The following is an 18,311-nucleotide window of genomic DNA, read 5'->3' on the forward strand; positions in this document are numbered from 1 at the left end:
CTGTTTTCAGGCCAGGAACACCACAGGAAATGTTGGCAGAATGTGCTAGTCCGTTTCCATTTGTCCCTAATGACCCCACCAGCTACTCCTTATGTCTCAGGAAGCTAAACACAAATGAATACATTTTCCGGGCAAACTGAGCCTCTGAGACACATGGGTTATGGTCAGAAGTATAATTCAGATCCCTTATGTGTCTTAGATTGATAAAACTTGATGATCTGTATACCAGCCCTTCGCTGTAGTGAGGCAGACCACGAAGTCCCAGTGAACATTCTCCTTACTGTTTTAGGCCATAGGGTGACAGCAGCCCTGTAGTACATATGTCAACATTGATCCCCTTCTTTCTTTCCTATTAACCTTTTCCAAAACTGTAGTCCTATTAGTAAGTTCCCTTATATCACCTCCTGAATGTGCCATTTGTGATGAAGAACGATTGATCCAGTGAGACTCTAAAAATAAATAAATAAATAAATAAAAGAACACAATTGAGAAATGACCTTTGGACATAAGGACAAGTAGCCTAGAAATAAATGGTGTCTAAGAGATCAGAGTTCTCAGTACAAATGCTGTAGTCACAGGATGTGCTGAAACTGGTCATCCATCCATTAAATAATTGATTCCTCCTGCAAGAGCAAAGTTACCTCTGGACAATGCTGCCAGGAAAACCCAACCTTCATGTCCAATATGGAAATGCAATGGATAGAGATGGCTGTGATTCCCAACACTCCCAGATTATGGCTTTCAAGAAGCAAGTGTGGGTTCTTCACCTTCTCTTTCCCTTTCCCATCATGGCTCCAATATTCCAGAAGATGAAAGAAACCCAGGCCCCTTTTGGGAGAACTAGTATCTCTGGGTACAAACTATGAGGGAGATCTAAATGTTGCCAGTGTTGACTGGTATTTTGAAGTTTACTTATAATAACAGTCAGTATTACCCTAATCAGCAGACTGATTGGAAATAAATTTAGGGATGAAATCTCTCCTAAGCTTTCTTGTTTGGAAATCCAAAAGCTATGTACAAGTTGATTTGTCTAGATTTAATGGCCTTTATCTTTATTCGCTGCATCATCTTTTTGCTTCATAGTTTATAGCAAATAGAAGTCCATACTGTGCAGCTTACCTCCAGCATCTGATACTATGTGGAAAGCAGAGCAACAGTTTAATTTGGTAGTAGCTATTTTGAGCTCAATAATTCTCATTTCTTCATTATTGAGTTATGTTTCAGTATAAGCTTCAAAAGTTCCACTTTCTGGATGATGAACATCCTTTAATCCCTGTTGCATTTTACCACTGTGAAAAAGTAGCCAGTTCCATTTCTTGTACCAACCTACTCCTAACTACAACCGAAGTTCTTTGTGCCAGGCTCCTATGTAGACTGCTTCACCACTCCAAGCACCTTCAGCATGCATGCGGAAGAAATATATACCTCTCTTCAGTGGGACATTCCTACCTCAGAGGCCTCTCAGAAGTGCCAATCCCCTAGCAAATGTTCAGGTAATAAATTTAGAATGCTTAGTTGAAAACTATAATTTTTTTCTGTTTGTATACTGTGATAAAACCAAGTGTTTCTCCTAATCTGAGATAACCTCTTTAGCATATTCTAGTGTGCCTGACACATTCGTCAGCATGGAGGAGTAAGTGAAGGGCACTCAGATCAGGAAATGAGATATATTCTCTCAATTTGCAAAAAGTAAAAGAAATCATACCACTTAAATTATTTTAGCTTTTACTTAAAACAGGCAGCAAATTATCTGAAAAATAGTAAGAAATGTTGAAAAACTAGGAAAAAATGTCTTCAGCTGATGCAGTTATGTTTTTAGTATTTGATAATTGTTTCTACATCTTATGCTACCTTTTATTTTTACAACTCTACAGTGCAAAAAGATTTGCAAATATATGTTTTTGTGTATTTTTATTGTCACTTCTTTAATTCATCAACTAGGTGTCATACATAACCTCATACAACAAATAATTAGGTGGGCTTAAAAAGCATTTTATTATATTTTCCCAAGTAGTTTCATTAATTAGTCTTTAGTATCGACTTGTTACAAATTAACTAAGTGAAGCTAACTTTCCTAAATCAGATCTCTAATATAGTATTAGCTTCAGAATATCTTTTGTCACATAAAACACCATTTCAAGGTTTCAGGGATGACCCAGAGTCATCTCAGGCAAGACATTATCAGGCCTATTAAAATATGTAAGGACAATTTTTTATTAGTATGAATAATGTAATAAGCCAAATAACTCACTTTTCTTCCTGGACGAATTGTATAATTAGCCGGAAATGTTTGTTCATTTTTCTAAATTACTCATTAAAATTAAAAATACTTCAATGAATCATGTTCAAGAGATGCTGAAAACAGGTAAGAGAGTCTTCATGTTAAGAATAGAAGGTTTTCTGGTTGGTATGAATGAGATTATTGAAAAATACTAGATAGGTAGACAGACAGATAGACAGATGGAATTAATTTTTAAAATCACAATAGTGTACATTAGGATTGAAGAGAGGTGTTATTAAGTCTATTGTATTTGGTATTTTCCAAGTCAGATATAGCCCATGCTATAAGGTTCATCTGAGAGAATTTAAGCAAAGATTTTCTTAGAGTTTCAAATCTTTGCATTTCTCCAGTAGGAAGGCCCAATCCTTCCACTTATCCTGACATTATTACACCTTGAAAATACTTTCTCTAACTCATGTCATTGCCTGATTTCACATTCAGGAGCATGGTGTGTTGTGACGATGATTTCCTGTGTGGTCTGTATGGGCTTGTTAGCAACGTCCATTTTCTTGGGCATCAAGTGTAAGTACAAAAGCATATCTTCAGTGTTACCTGTTAACAACACGGGTTATGAATTGTTGTATTATTATTTTAAAAGTTCACATGTATAAATGTATGAATAAATAAATTAAGATCTATGTAAGCACACGTAAATGGTATACAGTCAGTTAGACTTATATTAAGAAGGAGTTCACATGGCGAGATAAAAGAGTCTGGTAAAAAGAATGCAATTAATTTTTCTAGAACCACTGTATCACTGTAGAGTGATGTATTTATGTGGTGTTTCCCATGAAAGCAGAAGGTTAACAATCTATTTATAGATTGTAAACTATTTATAGTTTTTGAAAGATAATCTACAAATTATATTCATATATGTACAGGCACACTGCACATGTGGACACAGGATTTTAACAAGTACAAGCTAGATGTTAGCCAGCAAAGCTTGAGTAGCCATTTCCAAAGTGTGTGCAGACTTGTCTCTTTCCCTCATCCTCTTGTGTTTCTGGGTTTTCTTTAACACCATATGCCAATTAAGTATTAATTTGAAAACATTATAGTATAAACATATTTCCAAAGAGATCAGTTTTCTTTGTGCCCTTTCCATATATTTTCATTTTTCCAACTCATCCTTTAGCTACAGTGTGTAGCATAATATACCCAGTAATTTTGTTTGGGAGATTTAGAAGTATTTGGTTCCAGTTTCCAAGGAGACAACATTTTTCAGTCATTATTCCTAACTTGTTGAAAATTAATTACAATTCAAACACCAATAAAGGTAAAATGTTTGCTTCTTATCTAGAGTAAAACTCCAAGCACAAGTCTTCCATTCTCATGTCTATTACCATATGATGCACTTAATGCCATGTTCTCTGTCCATTACCATCTGATGCACCCCATGCCATCCAGAGTATAATAGCAAAGCAGATACGACTTAAAATAGAGCTCATCCAGTAAAGTTCATCAAAATATGAAAAGGATGTCTCAGGTTTCTAAAAAGATTATTACATTTCAATTGCTATCTCTACCAGGTTATTAATATTATAAAGTAAAGGATACTAGTTCTTCACTCCTAACTCTAGGTAATGTCCAAGTCAAAGTAGAAACAACAACAAAAAAGGGAAGAAATTCATTCTCCAAGTATATACAGAGTTCTTAGATTTAAGATTTAACAAGTAATTAATAAAAGTAAATGCTGATGAGACACACCTACCTTAACATAAAAGTGGCTGAACATACAAGACAGGAGAAGGAAGTACTTGCAAACCACATACCCAATAATATACTTGAACCTAAAGTTGATAAAACTCTGTAAGAACTCAACAAGCAACCAAGCCATTCCGTTGTCAGATGGAAAAATAACATGACAACACATTTCTCCAAACAACATAAGGAAGTGCCAGGCAAGGATGAAAAACAAGGTTTAAGATCTTTAGCTATTAGGACAAAACCATCTAAAACCCTAGTGAGGCATAATACATGCACCAAAGAGCTGATAGTCAAAACCAGTGACATGACGTGTTTGATGGGTCTGTGAAGCCAAATCCCAGGTAGGGCTGTAAAGTCATTCCTGGTAGGACTGACAGTGATACAGTCCCTGGAAGAACAGGGCAGTGATTTTTATTAAAACCTGACCTTTTTACCACCCAACAATTGAACCCCCAAACACTCACCTCAGAAAAATAGAAGCTTTTGTTCACTAAAACCCGAACATACCTGTATATAGCAGTGTGATTTGTGATACCTAAACAACAAAACAACCAAGGTATCCTTTGGTGAATGGTTAAATAACTGTGGTAATTACGGTCAAAGAAATATTTTCAGTAATAAAAATACAATTAGTTTATTAATTTATCTAGCTATCCAGACACATCTCCTGAGAGGAGAAAAAAGACCTTAAAATATAATATCATATTTCTATAATATCATTGTAATGACAAAACCACTGAACTAGTGCCTGTAAAGGCAGGAGGGGAATGGACCACATTCATAAAAGAGTAGTATGCTGGATCTACAAGGTAATGGAGAAGTGCCATGCTATAGCATCACCAATGTTGATATCCTAGTTGTGACACTGAACTCCAGTTTTAAAGATGGTTCCATGTGGTGGAAATAGGGCTAAGAGATAATGGAATTTATTTTTTCTTATAGCCACATATGAAACTTCAACTGCCTCAGAATCAAATTCTAGTTAAAAACCAAAACCAGGAAGCTTCTGTGGTGGATACAGCCATTGTCTCCATTGTAAAGATGCGTACTACATGAATGTATGCATGCAGATGCATCTGGTTCTACCATTCAAATCCTAGAGATGTGTGGCTGCTATTCTTGTGTATACGTTTTAACAACCTTTAACAGTCACTTGGCCTCCCCACACTGAAGAGTTTAATATATCAACCTAGCAGAGAAATAGGTGAAAGCGTGGGGCTTTAGCTCAGTGTACAGCTCTTGCCTGGTGAGCACAGAGTTCTGGGTTTTGTATCTAGCAATGAAAACCACCACCAACAAAAATCCAGTGAACTAGAAGATAAAGTAGAAGAAATACATATATTTTACAAATGTGAAAGAGAATATATCAAAATACAGAAACACAAGTAAAAGACAGTTATAGAAAGAAGACTAGGCTATGTGCTGTGATGTTTAATCGTGTCCACTTAGCTAGACTGAGACCAGTGAAGTGTTTCTGAAGAGAATTAACTGTGTTGGAGCTCTTTATGTGGAAGCAACATCACCTAGGATGAAGCACGGACAGAGAAGGAGAGAGCTGTTCAGTGTTAGCACTCTTTCCTTCTTCCTGACTGCTTAGATGGAATCCATTCTGTCCCTCCATGCCTTTCCCTTTGTCAGTTCATTAGAAGTTCACTGTGAGTTAATTTTGCTGTGTCACTTTTAAATGGTAACTAAGAGAGTGTGAGTGGAAGCTACTCATTACATGACAACAGAACACTACATAAACATCTGGGAAAACATTGACATAATTCCTTATAGGTACAATGGCAATAATTCCAAGTAAGTCAAAGTGTAAATGCACCACTATAGACATGAGATTATAGTTTCACATGCAAAACTGAAATTGCAAGGAATCTAAGCATAATAATACTTCCTTATAATTTTTAAATTGATAGTACTGGCTAATACTAGACCTACACTAATATTGTTGCTAGCAACTCCATTGTTTCTTCCATCCTAACTCCTACACCACAACATAAATCCTTTCTAGTCTTTTATGTAGAACATGCAACCTAAAATTAAAAAGACGGTATCCTAAGAAAAGATAAACATTTTTCAGCTATGAAAACAAATCACCATAAATCAAGCCAATGTCCAATGAAATTTACATGGTAGCTTACAACTTTACCAAAATCAATCTTTGAAGCAGGTGATATGTCAACAAATATTTCTAGACACAGTGCTGATTGCTAACAGAGACTCATAGGACCTAACCACAGGCCTCAGCATGTTGGTGTATTGAAATTTAAAGAGTTTAGTTTATTACACACTAAGAATGCAATTTAACAGCACTGAAGTAAGGATACTGCCGTAAAAGCCTCACATCAGAAGGATCCTGGATGGAGCCAGGAGTAGTCGTGACCCAGACCTGCATTCCCAGAAACGGGAGTAGGAAGCATGAGGACCGGGAGTGTAAGGCCATTCTTGACTCTGTGCTGAGTTTGAGTCCAGCCTGAGGTACATGAGGGGAAAAGGAGAGGGAGCAGGGATCTGGATGGATAAGGCAGGTACCCTTCCCTGCCTGTTTCCACTATGGCACAGTTTTCTGTTGGTTCAGGAATCACTGATGTTTGCACAGGATTCTGTGGTATTAAGCCCCAGAGTCTTTCTTGGAGGTGTTTTATGTTTTGCTGATCATAAAGACAAAATTTTGCTGACACTAGGCAACCTGCCTCAGCAGAAGTCATCTCTCGGGGTCTCATTAAAACAAAGAGCAAACCATCCAGCAGGCTATCAATAAACAATGCTGACAACTTAGTCACATTCTGATCCCCAAATATTCAGACCCACAGTTACAAGCTGCACCATTAATGAGCTTGCATCATGCCTTGTGTGAATTTCAGATGCACTACTCAGCCTGACTCTGGCACAAGGGAACAAAGGCAAATACTAGAAAGCCAATGGAGAGTGTGGTGTGTTTACAAAGGCTATGATTACACATTTCCCAGACAAGAAAATACATCCAACCTGTTTATGTCTGTGAAGAGAATTTTGATCTCAAACAGAGAGAGAGAGAGAGAGAGAGAGAGAGAGAGAGAGAGAGAGAGAGAGAGAGAGAGAGAGGGAGAGAGAGAGAGCTGTAAGGCAGATAACCTTGAAGCACTGTGTACAATGTCATACATGGAGGGTAACTTAGAGATACTGAGAATAGCTTTTAAATGTGTAAAATGAGGTAAGACCACCACACTTGCTTCCCTGTTATAATGAGTCAACGAGGGAAGGTTTTTGTGTACTTACAGGAATGAAGAGTAAAATACACTTAAGTAATAAAATCAAATGTTTGCCATAATATAGACAGGCTCCTACCCTTTGCATAAAAAGGCTGAACAGAAGTTTTATATTGATTGATTTTTTTAAAATAAAAATATCTCTGGGGAAAAATCTGTTAAAAGAACTTGATACATTTCCCTACTCTTGGGAAGTAAGACTGGTTGAGTCATGGGAAGGGATGGTCAAGACCACTTTTTTTGTTTTGTTTTGTTTTTTACTTTGTGGAATTTGTAGCACTTGATTCTTGAATAATGTAAATTTTAAATAATAAAAAAAAAAAAAAAAGCCAGGTAAATTATACCTTCATTCTCATGGATGCTTCCTTTTATCTGTGCTGGGAGATTGCTTTTTATTATATATTTAATGAAGAATGCTCGCCCTTCTTATAGTCTTCCAGGTATCCTCTCTTGTCTTGGAGCAGCAGGAAAGACTCATCCAACAGGACACAGCATTGGTGAACCTTACACAGTGGCAGAGGAAATACACACTGGAATACTGCCAAGCCTTACTGCAGAGATCTCTCCATTCAGGTAACTGGCAAATGGTTGGTTTGCTTTGTTTGTCATATAGCCTCAGCTGGCTAGAACTCACTATGGCTGCTTTCTTATGTGTGACTCTCTTACCTCAGCATCCTGGGATGGACAGTCAGGAGACATCATGCTCAGCTAAGAATACATGACTTCAGTAGAGATCCAGATGTGTGCAGCAGCTGTAGTCTGTCCTCTATGGATTAATAAGGTTTAGAGTGGGTACCAAGAGAAGTCTGGAAGACAGACAATAATGAGATGAAAAGGGAGAAGAGGTCCTTATGCAGGGATCTGGTAATAAACCCTCACTCGACCTCAGGGAAACAGTATTCCAGGGACATTAACTACTGCTATTCTCCCTTCAGCTGTAAACCTGCAGTTTTCTAGGAACCTGACCAGAAATCTTATTTACAGGGAAAGAACTTGTACTGAACCCCGTGTGCAACCCTAGTGGCTCCTGCTTTGACTTTATAAGATTGTAATTCTACCTGAGGCATCTTCAGAGCCTCCTGGTAGTCTCATTTATCAAAATGTGAAGATTTCTTAAAAATGTTATGGGCTATAATTCCAAAGAGCCAGCAGGATGGCATACAGAGCCAGTGTGAAGACAGTTGCTTGTGGCTCTCTTTGAGAAACCTGTACCCACACTTGGATAGGTCTTATTTTGGCAGCTCAGCCTTAGGGACGCTTTCAAGTGACTTGTCTCTCAGGGCCTCTCTTATTTATAGCTCTCATGCTTATTAAAGTCTATATTAAAGAATCTTTTATAATCTCCTGCTCTGTTTAAAATTGTCTTCAAATCATTATCTGTGACAAGACTAAAAAATCCATCCATCCATCCATCCATCCATCCATCCATCCATCCATCCATCCATCCCAATTTGGTCAGAGTTCAGGTCTCTAAAAGATTAGTTGAATGCTTCCTGTTGCTGAGGGCTATTGCCCAGATGCTCCAATCTTCTCTCACAGGCACAGATGCTTCTACTGGACCAGTTCTTCTGACCTCTCCACAGATGGTTCCACAGACCCTGGACAGCAAGGAAACAGGCAACTCTCCTAAGACTGGACCAACATCCCCATCCCCATTTTCCTAGGTTTCCTAGAGACATGGCATCCCAAAGTCAGCAGGAAGTAGCTAAAGATCATGATAACCCTGTTCCTGCTTCACCATCATCACTTTCTAATTTTTTTCTTTTTTAATTAAACCAAAAGGGGGGGGGGATGTTAGCATTTCGTCTAGGCCCTGCCCTACAGTTACCTGGCAATAGCCAAGTATGTTTGACTCACTATAAAAGGGGTTCTTTGACCCTTCTGCTTTCTCTTGTCTTCTTGTTTCTGCTCTGTCCTCTTGTCTCTTCCCCACTCTCTCCCCAATCCCCTCCCCTCTCTCCCCAAAGGCTCATGGCCAGCTTGGCCACTTTCTTCTCTTCTCTTCTCTTCTCTTCTCTTCTCTTCTCTTCTCTTCTCTTCTCTTCTCTTCTCTTCTCTTCTCTTCTCTCCTCTCCTCTCCTCTCCTCTCCTCTCCTCTCCTCTCCTCTCCTCTCCTCTCCTCTCCTCTCCTCTCCTCTCCTCTCCTCTCCTCTCCTCTCCTCTCCTCTCCTCTCCTCTCCTCTTCTCTTCTCTCCTGCTTTTGCTCTCTGCCTTTCTCTGTCTCTACTACCTTCTCAACTTCCCTTCCTATGGCCTGAATAAACTCTATTCTATACTGTATCATTGTGTGTTGTGTGTCCTGTGTCTGGTACCTCATGGGTAAGGGATGCATCAGCATGGGACCTCGGAGCCACCCTCTTCCCCATACCTGACTGTATATACAGCAAACAGATTCTGTCTCTCTATTTTTATACAACACAACAGCTATATCACTGAGCTCTCTCTGGCCCTTCACAGCTGATAAATGTGACAAACTGGTTGCTCTGTAGTTCAGTGTTTTGTACACCTTCCTGGGAATTGTTGAAACAACTGACTTCCCTCTTATGTTCAGCTAAGCTAAGCTTAAATCAAGATCAAATGGGATATGTGTGATTCCTAGGCTAGGCTTTCAAGAATCAATAATATACTTCATCCTGTCACTCAAACCTAGGCCTGTTTTCAACTCTAAATCCGAACTATGCAATTCACTTAATTTGGCTCTTGCTTTAGACTCTTTCTGTAGATAACTAAGCATAGAAACTGATCTTGGAAATAAGACTATTTATCATAACATGTAAAACTCACTTTCTTCTAACAATATTATAGAATTAATTCAGTTTTACCTTTTATGAATATTTTTAAACCTAAAAGTGCATTATTACCTGTTTTGCAGTTTGTTTAATGGTGACTTAAAACTTATTTAGAATGTTAAATTTTCTCTAGAATACCCCATTTGAGTTTTGAGCTGTGTGAAAAGAAAAATCTACTATTTTTCTTTCTTTCTTTCTTTCTTTCTTTCTTTCTTTCTTTCTTTCTTTCTTTCTTCCTTCCTTCCTTCCTTCCTTCCTTCCTTCCTTTCTTTCTTTCTTTTTTTTTAAAATAAGGTTTATTTAAGTGTGTGTATGTGTGAGAGGGTATGTGTGTGGGAGTTTGGGCATGTGAATGCAAGTGCCAGATGAGGCCAAACATCAGATCCTCCTTTCCCGTAGCTGGACTTCCAGGTAGCCATAAGCTACCCAACTTAGATGCTAGGACCATTGCTTGGATCAAGAGCAATATGTGCTTTTAGTTTCTGAGTCATCACTATAGTCCACATAGTTCATTCTAATTGAACATTTAAGTAGAAACAACAATATAACGTTTGCTGAGTCATTGTCTACAGTGATCTCATACATAACAAGTTGTTATAAGCATGATTCAGGTCCTCTTCTGAGCCATCCACACCGAATACAGCTAATAATGTGTGTTTTGGAGATCTGCTAATCCATCCTGTTCACTAACCTTCCAAACACTATTTCAGCATTAACCCTGCTGCGACTTTCACAATGCTCAGCATGCTGATTAGCACTGATTCCAAACACTATTGAAAAATCTTAAGGACTTAGTATTCATCCTGGAAAACCACTTATGAAGTGTTTCTTACCCCACATGGAATGGTGCTCTTTAGTAACCAATGTTCTATGAGTTTCTCTGTCTTCCTCCTTAAGAGTATGCTAGAACCCCTCGGTTGAACCTGTGCTGTTTTGAATATATTCTTTCTTAAGACATGTTCCTTAAAAAGTGTTAATATTAAGGCTTGATTCTTAGTTATCATGAAGTACTAAAATGCTGTTTCTTTGTATGCTCAGTTCTCACCTATTTGTTTTCAAGCCATCCTTTTTGTGCATTAACTGTTCTCTCCTTTATACATGAAATATTTACTTGCTTAAGCCTCAGAATTAAAACTTCAATTCAAAGCTTACTTCTCAGCCAATTCCATGCCTCAGTGGAAGAAAAAAAAATAAATGAATTTTGATATAGAAAAGATTTGGGTAAAGACATCTCCACATTGAATTTAACTGAAACTAATTATTAAAGAGCTATTTTGGGTGGAAATTATATAATCTTGTTATGCCAGATGATGTTACTTCACCAGCAAATTGAGCCAATTCAAGCCAAATCAAAAATATAAATGCAGGTTTTTGGGGAAGCTACTCTCTGGCGAGTTCACTGGCCAGGAAAGTCAACACTGGGAAGGAGAGAGGGGAGGAGAGAAAGTGATCAGAGAGGAGAAGGGAGAAAGAGGAGGAGGTGGAAGAAGAGGAGGAGAAGAGAGAGAATGAGAGTGGCAGAGACTGATAGAGACAGAGAGGAACAGAGACAGAGACAGAGACAGAGAGACACAGAAAGAGCCAGAGACAGATAAAGACAGAGACAGACAGAGACAGACAGAGATAGAGATCCTACAGGAGAAGGGCAGCCCATCCTCTGGGCTGGAAAATTCACAGTTGGGAAAGGGGTATGACAGGTAGGTACTGAGGAATGTTAAAAGAATCTGAAAGCCAGGTCTGCTTTGGAACTCAGGGCCTTATCCCTGGTCTGGAACCCAACATTCAGCCTCAGAGAAGCTAGATGGTTAGGTTCTGTTTCCTGGGTACCATTTGGTAACTTTGAGGGAGCTAGGATGCCAATTTTGTGCATTGACGACAATTAAGAAAATGTTTATATTTTGAAGGTAGTGACTGCAGCCCTTGTCCACACAACTGGATTCAGAATGGAAAAAGTTGTTACTATGTCTTTGAACGCTGGGAAATGTGGAACATCAGTAAGAAGAGCTGTTTAAAAGAGGGCGCTAGTCTCTTTCAAATAGACAGCAAAGAAGAAATGGTAAAGACTGTTACGTGAATTCATGTCATTTTGAAAATACTATGTTACTCATTAAAATGCAGTACAGATTCTCATACGATAGAATTCCTTCATTTACCATAGAAGTGGTATATTTTTAGTATAAAAAATGTAAAGAGACAATGTAGAGGTTCACATATTTTTTTCCCCATTTAATTGGAGAAGTGAAAATGAAGTTGGTTTTCTAGAAACTGAGGAGCACAGATTGTTTATGCCTCAGTTAATCCAGAAGGGAGAAGGAAGAGGCTTACTGAGCTGTGATCCCGTGTACATCCCAACTGTGGATGTTCTTAAATGCTGCAGGAAATAAAATAATCTATAATGCACAGGGAGAAATAGAAGTATGAAAACTGAAGTCTCAATCTGCATGTATTGACACATGCATGTAAAGTACAGGAAAGACCGAGGCAGGGGGATTTTGAATTTGAGGCCTGTGTATAAAGACCCTGTCTCAAAAACAAACAAAAGTTACAAAGATTTAAACCTGAACTAATATCCTGAAGTGTATCAGCTTAGTAAGAGTGAGCATTTGGTAAATGAAGTGTTAAGCTTACTAACCTAGCTTACCAGGATCTTGATTAAATAAACAGTACAATGTCTCTTGAAGGCATTTTACAGTTAAACAGAATCTCTGACATGGAATTCATAATTAGCTGTTTCTCACTCTAACAAAATGGTCACTAACTGAAGTTTGGTTTTATAAGAACAATGGGGAATACTAAGAATATGCAGTGAACCAGGAAGCTTTAAACTACATTGTTAGAATTGTTTACAAACTTAATTTTTTCAAAAATTGGATGACAAAATAAAACATGTTTCATCTAACAAAATGTCCTCATAGTGAGCAATGGCTGGAGTCTCCAAAACTTCCTATATTAAAATATCATGGGGGGAATGATCCACATGGTGAATGAAGAAGGCTAAGCTTTGCTATTGATGGTGAAGGGCCAATATAAAACTTAATTTGCTTTAACATACTATCTGATAGACTCTAAATCCATTAAAGCTTTAATTTTAGATGCATATATTTTCCATAAAATTTAACACAGCATACTGACTACACAATAAAAGAATCGTGTGCATGTGTGTGTGGTATGCTGTGGTGTGGGTGTGCATGTGTGGTGTGTGTGGTGTGGTGTGATAGGGTGTGTGGTGTATGTGGTGTGGTATGCCTGTGTGCTGTGTGGGTGTCTGTGTGCATGGTGTGCATTTGTGGTGGATATGTGCATGTGACGTGTGGATGGTGTGGTGTGTGTGTCCACTTTAATATCTCTTCTCTTATTTTAACACTCAAGTTATTATTTATTTCTGACAAGACAAAATTTAGACCTTTATATTGTACAGGTATTCACTTTTCTTCATTTACAGTTTGCGTCTTTTTTTTTTATGTAGGAGTTCATCAGCAGTATAGGGAAACTCAAAGGAGGAAATAAATATTGGGTGGGAGTGTTTCAAGATGGAATCAGTGGATCTTGGTTCTGGGAAGATGGCTCTTCTCCTCTCTCTGACTTGTAAGTCTATGAAAGAGACATTACAAGGAAAAGCTAGGAATGTGAAGAAAACTTAAAAGTTACTTTGTATCTTATGTTTTCTCCAGCAGACAAAGAAGCCTGATACTTTTACAGGCTCCTGATTGGAATTGTGACTCGTATACTTAAGACTTGGTTTTATTGCTTCCCTATTAGTTAGGTTTTCTATTGCTGTGATAAAACACTGTGACCAAAAAGCAAGTTGGGGAGGAGTGGGTTTATTTTGTTTACAAGTCCGCATTGCTGTTCATCACCGAGGGAAGTAAGGACAGGAACTCAAGCAGGGCTTAAACCTGGAGGCAGGAACTGATACTGAGGCCATAGAGGGATACGGCTTACCGGCTTATTCCTCATGACTTTCTCAGCCTGCTTTCTTATGAACCCAGACTTGCCAGCCAAGGAATGATAACACCACAGTGAGCTGAGCTCTCACCCACCAATCACTAACTGAGAAAAGGCCTTACAGACCTGCCTGTAGTTTCTTAATTGAGGTTCCTCCTCATAGATGACTTCAGGCTTTGCGTCAAGTTAACATAAAACTACCCTGAACATCTTCTGAATCTTCCTACCAGCCCTCCTACCATATCCTTTATAAAGTTGTTTTCATAATCCAAATGCCTAAATGGCCAATAAACTGTTAGTCCTTTGTATCACTTAATGCTGAGAAAACTTTCTGGTAAAAAGACTGTGATAACTATTGATCGATTTCTATATTGAGCTTTCCAGATGAGAATGGCATTTCATGGGTACAACCAAGTGCCTTAGTATGTTGAGAACAGAGCCGAGAGAAACGCATTGGCTCTCACCTACCTTTATGCAAACATGGCTTGGTTTTCTTTAGAAACTATTTGTTCAAATTATATCAACATATCCTTTGTAAAACTTAATAGATGCTATTTGAAGGAGGACAAAACCACCACAGAAGGCTACCACATTAAAGCAAACTAAAATAAATCCAACAGCATCTCTGGAGAGTTTCCCTTTCAAATACCACTGTCATCTTCACATCTAACCTCTAACCTGAGAAGTTACCTTACTTTTTCAGGTTGCCAGCAGAAAGACAGCGATCAGCCGGCCAGATCTGTGGATACCTCAAAGATTCTACTCTCATCTCAGATAAGTGCGATAGCTGGAAATATTTTATCTGTGAGAAGAAGGCATTTGGATCCTGCATCTGAAAGATACAACTCAAAGCTACCTGTTACACAAGTGTTTGAAAGAGGCCAAAGAGCAAACACAGGAGGAGATTGATGTGAGACTATGAAGGCAAGCTTGATTTTTTATTTACACTTGGCAATAGTCTGTAACGCTTTGCAGATTTCAGTTGACCTTGTCCATTGTGCCAAGGAAAAAATTGATTTAGAGCTACAGAAGATCTGACTCAGTGAGAACAAAGAAGAGAAAATAATTTCCTGTGTGTTTGAAAGTCCAAAGTGACGATCCATACCACACCGAGATCTAGCTGTCCTTGTGGGAGTTTTTATGCAATCCTTGGTTTGTACTTTTAGTAAACAATTCTATCTACTATACTTACAACTGACAAAATTTTCTTCAGGTCACCTTCCAGTAATTATAGATCATAAGATCACACACTGAGAGGAGAGAGATGGATTTCTAAACTGTAGTATTACCACCAATCATACGCCAGGGGTCCTTTGGCTCTAGGTAAAAATGAGCAGAATGGGGACCTCCAGTGTTTTTAATCTTCTTCTGAGGCCCAGGGCCTGGGGGATGACCTCACAGATATAGAGATTTACAGTTTCTAACCCTTGGAGCTAGGGGGCTATTGCTCCGGGATCTGAGTGCTCAGGTTGAAGGCTTATAGCTTTTCGTTTTAATCACTACTGGCTCTGGGTCTTGGCAGCTTTTACAATCCCTAACCTTTAGCAGCAATACCAGACAGCAGTCAGTAGCAGCAAGCAGCTCCCACTAGTGTTATAGCTCTTGGATGGCTTTAGGGTGGTGGGGCATTAACTCTGCAGTGACTACTATTACAGTCCTCTGGTCTAGAATGCAGGAATCTCCCATCAGCCCTTGTTGGCTGTTAGTGTTACAGCTCTCAGCATAGGTTTTCTGTGATCCTTGGTTCCAAAGACTGCAGCTGCTTGGCACTCTTCCAGGTCTCCAAGCCCGTGTTTCTCCTTCCTGGTTGGCCACAGTCTTCTGTCTTTACTCAGCCTTGCTTTTCTGCCTTCTCTCATTTCTCTAACTCTACCATTCCTCAGTCTCTCTGTTTCTGCTGCCCATCCTTTCTGCCATGACCCATCTCTGGAATTTTTCAGGTGTTCTCTTGTCTGTCGACTGCCACGGTAACTGCTGTCACCACTAGAGCTGCTTGCTCTGCTTGGTTGCCTTTGCTCCCATCTTGTGCTTCTGCATCTTCTCTTTGTGTTAGCAGCTCAGGCTACTCTTCTAATGCAGGGCAAAGGAGGAGAAAAAGGACCATTCGGGAAGTCTTTTATTGGTGTTAATGTTACAGCATCAGGAGTGTCAGAGGAGGGGGTGTCCTGGCTGACTCTAAAACTGAACTAAACAGCCCATTTAATAGATAAGAAGTGGGTGTAGTGCGGGTGTCTGCACCTTCACAGTAGCTCTTCAAGGACTGTGTTTGCACCAATCACAGCACAGACTCTTGTTTACAGTCACAGATCTTCCCTAGGTTCATGGTTGGAAGTGCTCCCTCTCTGGCCCAAATGAGAACTGCAGGACAGGCTGGGCCTTGGGCAATTTGCCAAAAGGCTTCCCTTGCTTAGTTAGAGTGCTGTTTTCCATAGGCTATTCCAGTTGTGGGAGCAGTCACAACTGGAGCATGTCTTCAGCCATGGGGTGGTGGTATTCTTCAGTAGCTAGAGGGGCTTCAGAGTAAAGTGCCCAAACTGCTGGCTGGACTGTCATGAGGGCAGTCTGGCCAGATGTTAGTAAAAAGGCTGCTTGGCTGATAGCTTGAATTCACGTTCACAGACAATAAAAGTGTGTTTACAATAAATACTTAATAAAACCCCAGTACATGACAATTCGAATAGCACTTAGCAGTACTTCATAAAAATGAACATTTAACAGGGTTTAACTTCTGCCCCAAAGCTGTAGAGTCATTGAGTCCCTCTGATCTGCCTCAGAAGGAACCAGGGCTTTTTCTGTCTATGGTGCTTTTCAGACTGCAGAGTTCTGCTGGGAAAGGTACTCTTTGAATTTCATGTAGGGGAAGGATTAGCATGGACATCAGCATGTCCCATTGTGTAGGTGGAGCCTTCCATCCTATTGCTCACAGATCAAACGGCTCAGTCTGCGCTGACAAGATGAACAAGATGAACAACCTAGTTCCTCTAACTGCCTGTGTCTCAACCTTCCTGCTATAAAACTGTAATACAATTCACTTCAAAATACTGCTTAAGAACACCATCCAAATATTACATGCAAACTATAAAAAATGATACTTTAGATAAGAAAGGGTAAATGAAAATGAGTGCTATCTACCAGAAGAAAAATTAGCTAATTATAGTTATCATGTTCCGTACTTATAATGTGTCATCTCTAAATCATACTACATACATAACATGCTCTTAATAAATATTTGATAAATTCAGTATGATTGTATCTAATCTTTTATTCTGACAAAAAGAAGCCTAGAGGTACAATATTTCCATCTTTCCCTTTACATTAAAAAGGCATAACTTAGATAAATGACAATAATGAAAATGATGGTAGTAATGATAATAAAACCTAATTAACTGAAGTAGCAGAAATTATTTAAAGGAAACTAGGTTTCCTTTGACTTGAAGTCATTTTTTCAGTGGCTTGGTCCTGTAGCATTGAGATGATCATGTCTTTGTCTTACTTTTATTTATTTACACTGATGAGGTGGTTTAAAAGGTGGAAGCAACACACACACACACACACACACACACACACACACACACACACACTCAAAAAAGGGAAAAGAAATTTCTTTCATTTTATGCTGATCCTGGGAGAGTCAAGAGCCCACAGACTGTCAAGGTTGTAGGCTGTTTGGTTTTCACAGCTGGCAGCTGGTAGCTAAATATACTATCCTGGAAAACAGAGGAACAATGGTGATTTTTAACAGTGAAGACTGTTTGTCTCTGAGCTTCTTCAAAGGCTTGTCATCTGGCTATGTTTAGAAAAAGGATGGGAAGCATTGACAATTCTTCCCAAAAAAAGTACAAGGAAACTGAATGCAAACATCCTGCGGCTGATGTTATCCACCCTGTATATATACGGGGCTGTATTTACAAGCCAGAGATTTGTGGACAGTGCCGCTAGCTCAGTTGCCTACACGATCGCAGGCAACCATGCTGCACTTACCCAGGTGGAGCAGTAGGGAGAGTTCTCACTGCAAACTGCCAGTGATCCAGGATATCTGTCCAGTAATTAGCCACAAGAGGACCAGTTTAATGCCCTAATCCTACCAATGATGAATTAGGTGCTTTTAATCCATCTCAACGAGTGAACTTTTTAAAAAGAGAAAAATAATAATTCTGTGATTGACAACAGATAAATAGTACTGAGCACTAAATGCACCAATAAAATACTAAGGTAATAATATTGATAGAATAATAAGCTTGGGGTTAGGCTCTAAAGATCTATTTATAGAGTAGATTTTGTCTATCTTAAATCCCATGGCATTTTTATTTTATTTTATATATATTTTTTGTATCTTTCAAA

At 38.9% G+C, this 18,311-nt stretch overlaps 2 protein-coding genes across 6 annotated transcripts in view; one reads left to right on the top strand and one right to left on the bottom strand.

Annotated features, from left to right (window-relative positions):
* Positions 1-18,311, bottom strand: part of Clec12b (C-type lectin domain family 12, member B) — a 52,122-nt gene that overhangs the window by 32,040 nt on the left and 1,771 nt on the right. Inside the window, exons 1-2 of one of the 2 annotated variants that reach the window (XM_006506612.2) lie at positions 7,581-7,684; positions 4,496-4,523 (exon numbers count right to left, since the gene is read on the bottom strand). Coding sequence is in view for 1 of the 2 variants with exons in the window: in XM_011241466.1 (XP_011239768.1) it covers positions 7,903-7,910 (8 nt within the window). In the remaining variant the exon portion in view is untranslated. Of the gene's footprint in view, positions 1-4,495; positions 4,524-7,580; positions 7,685-7,902; positions 8,043-18,311 lie in introns of those variants that run through there. The other variant, XM_011241466.1, reaches the window with a different exon arrangement.
* On the top strand, positions 1,310-17,212 carry Clec9a (C-type lectin domain family 9, member a). 4 transcript variants are annotated; one of them, NM_001205363.1, is made up of 7 exons: positions 1,310-1,493; positions 2,723-2,803; positions 7,669-7,809; positions 8,776-8,853; positions 11,930-12,081; positions 13,492-13,610; positions 14,674-17,212. In NM_001205363.1, exons 1-7 carry the CDS (start codon positions 1,403-1,405, stop codon positions 14,804-14,806), a joined length of 795 nt encoding a protein of 264 aa, NP_001192292.1. In that variant the 5' UTR covers positions 1,310-1,402; the 3' UTR covers positions 14,807-17,212. The 4 variants fall into 4 exon arrangements, with proteins under 4 accessions (NP_001192292.1, NP_766320.2, NP_001192293.1 ...); NM_172732.3 differs by lacking the exon at positions 8,776-8,853; NM_001205364.1 differs by lacking the exon at positions 2,723-2,803.

Source organism: Mus musculus, chromosome 6 (assembly GCF_000001635.26).
Source record: "Mus musculus strain C57BL/6J chromosome 6, GRCm38.p6 C57BL/6J".
NCBI classification, from domain to species: Eukaryota; Metazoa; Chordata; class Mammalia; order Rodentia; family Muridae; genus Mus; species Mus musculus.

Bases quoted from the DNA above. Each gene is read 5' to 3' on its own strand.
- Clec9a (NM_001205363.1), top strand. From the start codon at position 1,403: ATGCATGCGGAAGAAATATATACCTCTCTTCAGTGGGACATTCCTACC. The intron at 2,804-7,668 runs GTAAGTACAAAA...CCCTTCTTATAG, and splicing joins CATTTTCTTGGGCATCAAGT to TCTTCCAGGTATCCTCTCTT. The intron at 7,810-8,775 runs GTAACTGGCAAA...CTTCTCTCACAG, and splicing joins GCAGAGATCTCTCCATTCAG to GCACAGATGCTTCTACTGGA.